The 9582-nt window shown below is 42.4% G+C and overlaps 1 protein-coding gene across 1 annotated transcript; it reads left to right on the top strand.

Annotated features, from left to right (window-relative positions):
- Positions 1-4485: 4485 nt before the first annotated feature.
- LOC109760585 (protein ABCI7, chloroplastic) lies at positions 4486-8832 on the top strand. Its single transcript, XM_020319394.4, has 3 exons — positions 4486-5469; positions 7230-7489; positions 8282-8832. Exons 1-3 carry the CDS (start codon positions 4624-4626, stop codon positions 8598-8600), a joined length of 1425 nt encoding a protein of 474 aa, XP_020174983.4. The 5' UTR covers positions 4486-4623; the 3' UTR covers positions 8601-8832.
- The last annotated feature ends 750 nt before the right edge of the window (positions 8833-9582 follow it).

Below are 9582 nucleotides of genomic sequence, written 5' to 3'. Positions count from 1 at the left end.
GGATATGTAAAAAGTTGTCATGGATGGATCACCACTTCATGAAAGAACTATGGTTGATCAAGATAAGGTCCTGAAAAATCTAGGATGCCTGCATCCCAAGGAGCTTACAAATGATTGGAGCAAAGCTTTGGATTAGGACAACATGTCTAAAATGCTCCAGCCTCGATGCCCCATCTTTTTTTTGGTAGCAACACAATATTGGTTAAGTTAAGGAACCTTAAGCACATACATGTAAATACTCCACCTGATGGGAGGCATTGATGATATCTAGTTTAATGACTTTGCAAGATGTTTTCAATAATAAACCACTGAATTTATGTGGCACTAGGGTCTTTCTCAGAAGGCACTACAAAAACATCATCTTTTATCTCATCCTCCTAAAAAGCATCCTAAGAATGGTGAAATCGAACGGAGTTTATCCCAAGGTCCACACTCAAGATCTCTCCAGAATAGAAGGTTGAGTGTAGAAGACTTAGGAAGTGTTTGAATTACTCTTGTGTACCACGTGAAATAACAATGCAAAGTTAAGACAATATGACAAAAAATTTGGCATTGACTTTTCGATCGATGGTGGAAGAACTACCAATTGGTGTCTCCCACTGAATCTAATTTACTTTTCACTCAGTGGTGGAAGAACTACCAATTGGCGTTGCACCTTTGGACTACCACTTGTCCTACGAATACATGCTTAAGATCAATTGTTATCTCAAATTCATTATTTGAGAACAAGTTTTCTTAGCCGGTGATAAGTAACACCCAATGCATGTGACGGTATGGAACACCTTTATTTCCATTCTTTTGAGGCAATTCATGGTCTAGATACAATAATAGAGTAAAAAAACTAAAGTGAACATGAGCAACAAAAATGAAGTTAAAAGATCCTCTCAAATTGTTCCAACGTGGCCTTTGCATCTTGGGCCACCACCAAGCCTCCGAAAAAGAAACTATACAATATCAAACTTATAGATGCTATACTAACTTAGAAGGTTTCAAAGAACTACATTAGCCTCCTATCTCAGGATAAGGCATTAACCTCAAACTATTGAACACACCGTGGTTGATGACACCCCACACAAGGCTAATGAACCACACACTTCATAGTCAAACTACCCAAGAAGAACATCAAGAACGTGAAATGATGTGAGTGAATCAAAGGCCAAATCAACCTCCATGCCATGGCCACGACATATTGGTATGTCAAACCGCAAAAACTGAAGCTTTAGATCTGTGGAACTTAAACAACATTTGCTATTCAACTTTGGCTATCATGGAGCCCATAGTCATGTGCGACTGATTGCATGCATATGCACATACTCCACTCCATAGCGGCCTAATTTTGTACAGAGTGGATCACTGTTGGCTCGTTAAGCTAGGCCGCCGACTGCCATGACCCTTATCTTTCATGTGATCCTTACCCACATAACATAGATCGGTTAACGAGAGAGAAAGCCTTCCCGATTCTGCACAACCTTTGTTTCCTTCCACCTTTTTAAAACAACACCATTGCCATGCTACATCATAGAAATGGGGTGAATCCTAGGAAAAGAATAAGGTGGGACTAAACCATTGCAATGCTACATTATAGATGCTACATCACTGCCTCGTTGCCCCACACCCTAACACATCGCTAGAACCATATGTATGTTACAATACTAGGTTTAAGGAGTAGATCTTTCCTTCAGCGGCGACGACCCTCACATCTACCGTAAGGCAGTTGGTAAGCTCTAAGGTGTGCTGGTTGTCAACCCGCATTTGATCCTTTTGATTGACATGGTGTGTCCATGTCTGCAGAGGAGTCCATGCCTATGTGTTCAGTGGGACATGCATACCTACACTCTATAGGCTTCATTGTGTTCCATCAATTTCCCAAGCTGGCGGTGCAAAATACCGCCAGATCCCTCGGCAGGAGTCCAAGCGCAGCTAGAAGTTCTGGGGTGATCTGGCGCGCGGCCTCCCCCTACTCTTGGAGACCACGAAGGTTGTCTTCGCCTCCTAGGGTTTGCTCCTTGCATTAGGCCTTGCAGGGCCCTAGTAGTCGATGAGGCTGAGCTCCCTGGCGGTAGTCACCCCTGGTGCAGGACCCCGTCACTAGCGCAAATCGAAGGCACACACACGGGTGTGGAGTACGTGTTTGGCGTCAGCTTCCCTCTGAGCTATGTCTCGTATTAAGCGAGATAGAAGCTTACACTCACGTCGAAGTCTACAGTGATGGGCCGGCCCATTGGAGTGAACATAAAACAAGGAATATTACTGACTAAAAGGAGCGCGAGGGGTGGGATTCGATCCCGGGTATCCTAGTTAATAAGCAGAGCAGCTAACCATTGTGCTAGTGTAGGACGTATTGATGAAAACTCACACTTGAGGCGACACGGTCCGGTTTTCCACCGTTTTCTTTTGTTTTCTGTTTTCCCTTTTTTTCATCATTTTTTCTTTGTTTTCTCTTTGTTTTCAAATACAAGTTTTATTGGCTTTCGACGAATGGGTTTTCTTATATACAATTTTAACAACTTTTTAAACGCTTGATTAATAGTTTTCAAATGAAAAGATCAACATTTTTTTAATACATGGTCAACATTTTTCTATACACATTTGACATTTTCCAAACGCTTGATTAACATTTTTCAAACACTTGTTCAACATTTTTCCAAGTGCTTGTTTAACATTTTTATATACATAATCAAATTATTTCATCAATTTTTCAATACATGGTCAATATTTTTTCTATGCTCATTTAACATTTCTCAAATGCTTGATTAACATTTTTCAAATACTTGTTTAACATTTTTTAAATGCTTGCTTAATATTTTTATATACATGATAAAAAATTTCATCATATTTTTAATACATGATCAACAATTTATCTATACACATTCAACATTGTCCGAATGCTTGTTCAAACATTTTTCGAATACTTGTTCAATATTTTTGAAATAAACGTTCAACATTTTAAAATAGCTGTTCAACGTTTTGAAAATACTCATTCAAACTTTTTCAAATAATTTTTAAACATTTTTCAAATGTTTTTTGTGGAGTATTTTTGCAATATATGTAGAATTTTTTAAAGTATAAACAAAAGTACAAAATAAAGCAAAAATGAAAAGAGAAAACATAAAAAAACTGAAAAGGTGGCTATGGCCTCTTGCGCTTGTGGGCCAGTCCATCTTACTCGCCCTTCAGCGAGTCGGAAGCTGAGAGCAACTAATTGAGGAGCGCTCCTTTGGAAACCTCCCGATGGTCACTTGGGTGGGCGGAGAACGCGCCGCCACTTGACACGACGCGCTCTGGGCGCTCCCTCCGGAATTTTTTTATGCACACGTTTTCGACTTTTTAGATGGTTTTTCCCGATTTTCCGGTTTCCATCGGTCTTTCTTAGCTTTTCGACAAAAACATATAGCTACTTTTGCACGCGAAAAAACACGTTTTTTCTTGCACAAGACGCACGGCCATGCCTCTCGAAAACGAAAAAAATATATTTTCTATTTTTCTTTTCTTTCGTGAAAGGCACGGCCGTGCCTCTGGAAAAAGGAAAAAACACGCTTTCTCTTTTTTTCCTTCCATGGGAGGCAGGTTTGCTTCAGTGAGAGGCACGACCGTGCTTCTCGAAAATGAAAAAACACGTTTTTCTTTTTTTTTTTCTTTCCATGAGAGGCACGATTTTGCCGCCTCTTAGAAACAACTTTCGGAAAGGAAACCCCAAGTTTGTCTATGAAGAACTAATCTAATTGTATTTTTTTTCTATTTATATGTTAAGATATCTCTGATAAGGGCTATAGCTCAGTTCGGTAGAGCAACTCGTTTGCACGTGCGCCAATGCTTTTCAAAGGAGCTTATTATGCAATGAACATAATCGATCTTATTGCAAAATCAATGTCTTACTTCATAGATTCAAGAGAATAGGAGAACAGTAGCCTGACAAACAGTCGGTTCAGTCCGATTCAGGTACCCAGACATAGAAGGCCGACCCAGGCGGATATACGCTATAAAATATATACCGTAGCGAGCGTAGTTCAATGGTAAAATATCTGCTTGCCAAGGAGAAGATACGGGTTCGATTCCCGCCGCTCGCCCGCTTAATTTATCAAAGTACTATGATAAAAAGTTCATGCTTCCGGTTTAGTTTTTCTGTCCTTTTTTTCGTAAAGAAAAGTTTATCAAAACCTATCAACATGGGATCTAATTTCGAAGATCTCGACACGAGGAATCTAACAGTGAAAACATCCGAAATTTGGACGCACGGTTTAAGAGATAAAATAGTTTGAATAAACGAATCTAAAAAAAAAGAAAAAACTCATAGGTTGCGACAAGTGACACACATTCAGCATGCCATTTGGAATGAGTACTCCTCAATTAGTGATTTCGTCGGAAGATGGACTCGCTGAAAGCGAGATGCAGGGGCGCCCAACTCTTTGGGGGTTTTATAATTCAAAAGGGACCCACTAGGCCATTGTACATAAAAACAAGTCGGCCCATGTCTAGTCCAAACGAAAACGGGTTGGCCCATCATCTGCTCTCTCTGGGCCCCACTCGTCAGCCGATTCCACCAACGCGTCACAACCCAACTGCGCCCCCATCCCCTCTCCTCTGCCACCAGACGAGAGGCACGGCGAAGCTTCGCCGGCCGCCATGTCGCCGCCGTCGCTCTGCGCCGCCCCTCCCCGCGCCGGCCCGCCCCCGCCCCCTCTCCTGCGCCTCCGCCGCCGCGCGGCCTCCTCCGTCGCCGCGTCGCGCGCGGCGGCCCCGTCCGTCTCCGACGACCTGGTCCTCCGCATCGCGGAGCAGCTGGAGGACGCGGCGCCGTCCTCGCCGCTGCTCGACCCGCTGCGCTCCGCCTCCGCGCTCTCCCTCCTCACCACGCCCTGGCCCACCCGCCGCTCCAACGAGGCCTTCCGCTTCACCGACATCTCCTACCTCCGCTCGCTCCCCATCTCGACGCCCACCCGGACCCCCGGCCTCGCGCCGCCGCCGCCGCCCTCCGACCTGGAGTCGCACGTCCTCTTCTCCGACGGCCGCCTCGTCGCCGCCTCCGGCGCCCACGTCTCCGCCCTCGCGGACATGCCCCCCGGCCACGCCAGGGACCGGGCGGCCGCCGCCGTCGCCGCCTCCGCGCGGTTCTCCCACCGGGACATCTTCTACGACTTCAACGCCGTCGGCGCGAGCGACGTCGCCGTGGTGTACGTGCCCGAGTGGGCCAAGATGGCCGACGACCCCGTCCACATCATGTTCGCCTACAGCGGCAGCGACGGTGCCAGTCTGATGATGTCGAACCCCAGGGTTCTGGTGATTGCGGAGAAGGGGGCGGAGGTCGCCATCGTCGAGGAGCATTTCGGGGTTGGGGAAGAGGACGGTGGGTGCTATTGGGCTAACCCGGTGGTGGACATCATCGTGGAGGAGGGTGCTAGAGTGGTTCATTCCTATGTGCAGCGACAGTCACCCGCCGCCGCGCATACCAAGTGGACCACCGTCCAGCAGGTGCGATTGCCTTATGCATTTTGCACTACTTTTATTTGATTATGGGCTTTACATAAATGCTGTGTGAAAGGTTGCTTGAGCTATATAATATTTGACATTCAGCTAGGACAGTGATCAGTGCTGATGAGAAATCCATTATGGAGAGACATGGTTGCACTGGGTTAAATGATTGTAGGGGTTAGGGAGCACACTATAGTCTGATGATTCTTTGAGCTATATATTGCAATTGAGGATAATCCTGTTTACACCTGTTATCTATTGTTCTAGCGGTTATGAGTATCATGTGCTTGCATTCAGTGTGGCAGTAGGATAGTCAACAAGTTAGTCAGTGAACTCTCTCTTCAGTAACACAAGCTGGTCAGTGCATTAGCAACCAATAAAACCAGATAGATCTCCTGCAAATCTACATTTCAGAGTAATGGTTTCATATCTTAGTTCATTGTTTTCACTATGAAATTGGACATAGCTTGATGTATTCCTAGTTCCTACTCATTACTGAATGAGTATCTATTTAGATTCGATTAGGATTTAGGAATAAACATGGTCAGGTTTATTCGGTTGATTGTACCGGCAGTAATTACTTCAATATATGATTGTTTCAGTTAAAATGCGAACTAGTCATCTTCACATCTGTGGAGATGGCTATCATAAGGTCTAGGACCACATAATATGGATCAGTGAGGACGCCACTAAAGTCTCTTAATTAGCAGCACCAGCTGCAATTTACGCAATATCTGATGCTTTGAGCTATATTCCAATTGTGGATAATCTTGTTACACGTTTTGTCTACTGTTCTAGTGGTTGTGAGTATCATGTGCTTATGCTTGCTTTCGTAGTGTAGGATAATCAACAGGTTAGTCGATGAACTCAATATTCAGTAATACTAGATACAGAAGGATAATATGATCATTTGAATGTGGAAAGACGAGGAACATATTATAGTCAAAATAAAATGAGAATATGTGAATTAGATATTTGGTGCCTTGGTATTGCTTTAATTATCTTGAATTAGATACCAATAAAACCATATAGACCCCTTGCAAATTTACATTTCAGAGTAATGGTTTCATCATTTTCACTATGAAATAGGAATAGCTTGATGTATTCCTAGCACCTACTCAGTAATGAATGAGTTGCTATTTTGATTTGATAAGGAATAAACATGGTCAGACACTCAGACTTATTCAGTTGATTGTAGGGGCGGTAATTACTACTCCCTCCGTCCCAAAATAAGTGACTCAACTTTGTACTAACTTTAGTGCAAAGTTAGTACAATGTTAAGTCACTTATTTTGGGACGGAGGGAGTACTTTAATATATACTTGTTTGAGCTGCAATCTGAACTAACCATCTTTACATCTGTGGGAATAGCTGTCATAAGATCGAGTAGGACCACAGAATATGGATCTGTGTGGATGCAAGTAAAGTCAGTGTTAATTACTAACCTGCTGCAGTTTATTTGATTACTTCATTTTTTGAATTTGCTATCCATGTAGTCAAGCAGTTATCCTTGAAACTAAATTTTTTGAGTTATTCTGGTTTTGGTATTATATCCTCCGAAAATGGAGTACCAGAAAGCGCTCACTTTGTTTCTATTCATGCTGTTGCCAAGTTTATTTTTTCTGACTGTATGTAAAGAGTAGGTATGAATATTTTTGTTTCAGTACTCACGACAAATGCTGCATGTAAATAAGATTTATATAAAGATTATTCGAAATGGATATTGTCAGTCTCATTAGTTGTGTTTTTTTTCTTTTGCAGAATACATCTAGTAAATATGAGTTCGTTGAGGTCAGCACCGGAGCAAGACTGAACAGGCACAATCTTCACATCCAGCAATTGGGTCCTGAGACAGAAACAGAACTATCAACGTTTCACTTAACATCTCAGAATAAGCAGATTCATGATCTGCATAGCAGACTAATACTTGATCACCCGAGAGGTTTTTCACGACAGCTCCACAAATTGATTGCTTGTGGTACAGGAAATGGTATTTTTGATGGAAATATTCAAGTCAACAGGTATTTAGTCAGACTCTTCTCATTTATTAACCTTTTGTATTCTGATAGAAATCCTTACAGTCATCATTGAAACAGCATTTGAGAAATGTTATTTCTGTCATACCATCTTACTAATGCTATGTGAATTATTTGGTTACATACATGTTTCACTGTTGTTAAAAGAGGCCTTGGTAAGATTAGTTTCTGTAGTTTCATAAAAGATGCTGTACACTGATGAAAATACAAGCAAGCTAGCAGAAGCATGTTTTTGGTTGTAGTCTTTGTAGGCTTCTAGCTGTAGCAGTACAAAGCAATGGATATAACATTTTACTAGTTTAGGAAATATGCTTGCTACCAATGCTGTGTAAATTCTTTGATTGCCCATATGTTTCACTGTCGCTGTAAAATAGGACCTCATAAGATTGTCTTTTGCAGTGTCATGTTAATTTGGAATACTGCAGTAGTTTAGATTAAAAAGGTGTATACTGATGAAAATATTACAAGTAGACTAGAAGAGGCATGTTTTGGTTGTAGTCTTGTACTCCCTCCGTCCCATAATATAAGAGCGTTTTTGACACTACACTAGTGTCAAAAACGCTCTTATATTATGGGACAGAGGGAGTATATATTACAGTACAATGAACTGAATGTAAAAATTTACTTTCTACTTCAGGAAATGTATACTGTTAATTTGTTTCACCTATTGTAAAAACTGTCTGATGCAGCATGAGAAAATATGGAATTATGGCTATTGACAAAGCTTGTAGTTACATCTGGAAATTTTCCCGGCCTTTTGATCTTGTTGATTTGCAGGTATGCGCAGCAAACCGATGCAGGGCAGCAAACCAAGTGTCTTCTGCTCTCACCAAAGGCTGTCGTGAATGTGAAGCCAAACCTTCAGATCATCGCCGACGATGTCAAATGCACGCACGGAGCTGCCATCAGCGGTGACCTCGACCCGAACGAGCTCTTCTACTTCCAGGCGAGAGGCGTCGACGCCAAAACGGCGACCGACGCCCTGCTTTTCTCGTTTGGAGCCCAGGTGATAAACCGCATCCCGTTTAAGGCCATCGAGAAGAAGGCTCTAGCACAGCTCAAGGAGTTGCTCGCCGTGTCAAGACAAAACAATTGACGAGGCCCTGAGGAGCTCTTTGAAGTGGTTCAGCACTGTTTTTGGTCGAGGTGGAAAGAGCAGGGCGGGAATGCTTGGAAGCTTTGGCATTGAAGGTGAGCGACTACAACTGCATATGTTGGTTGACTGCCGGAGGAAATACCACTCTAGTCTTTTCTCAGATTCTGCTTATTATTTGTAAATTACTTGTTTATCCCTATCAATAGCAAGAATACATCAAGCATCTTCGAAATAGATGTTCCTTCTGTTAGTGGCAAAAATGTAGCTTGTTTATCCCTATCATTGCTGTCGCCGACTCGCCGATGTTCCAAGCCTGCCAGGCCCCCAAACAGCAAGGTCGCAGGTACAGTACAGCCAGTGGACGCTTGCACTACACATGTCCGTTTGTAATAATCCATGAAGGATTCCTTCTGCCTGTGGTTTTGCCTCCTGCTTTCTTCTTTTGGTTTGCAACTGTCCGCAGGCATGCAAATCTGGAGGGCAAAAACGAATATACAGTGGGATTTAGTAACATGTTGTTTTGCATAAAGAATAATAAAGTTTTCTCTTCCCACGTCTGTATCACTGTATGAATGCTTGGTTTGCTATACCATACACGTCTTCTGTTAAGAGTTTCATTGTCAGTGACAACAGGTAGCCAAGGTCTGTTTTTTTTTTTTTTTGCGTACATTCACCTTGAGCATAAGAAAGAACAAACAAAGTTCATCCAGTGAAAAATAGCGAACTTCGAAAAACGCAAAAGAGGAATGAAAGAAACAGGATAGATGGGGACATGGAGTTTTTTTTTATCCTGAGCTCACATGCACCCTAGTGAACAGTCAAAATAAAAAAAATAGTCAAAAAATCTGAATTATTTTTAGATAAACATTGATGAAGAACCGCGTACTAATTTTCGTGATAAAAAGACATCCACGGAGGTTTGTGCAAAACTAAAACAAAATCAATGCTTGGAAAAGACTATTGTTGGAAGCATTTTGGAGCA

The sequence above is a fragment of the Aegilops tauschii genome, chromosome 3 (genome assembly GCF_002575655.3).
Source record: "Aegilops tauschii subsp. strangulata cultivar AL8/78 chromosome 3, Aet v6.0, whole genome shotgun sequence".
Lineage (NCBI taxonomy): Eukaryota > Viridiplantae > Streptophyta > Magnoliopsida > Poales > Poaceae > Aegilops > Aegilops tauschii.
Note: the sequence above shows the minus strand (reverse complement) of the source record. Positions and strands in the feature narration are given on the sequence as shown.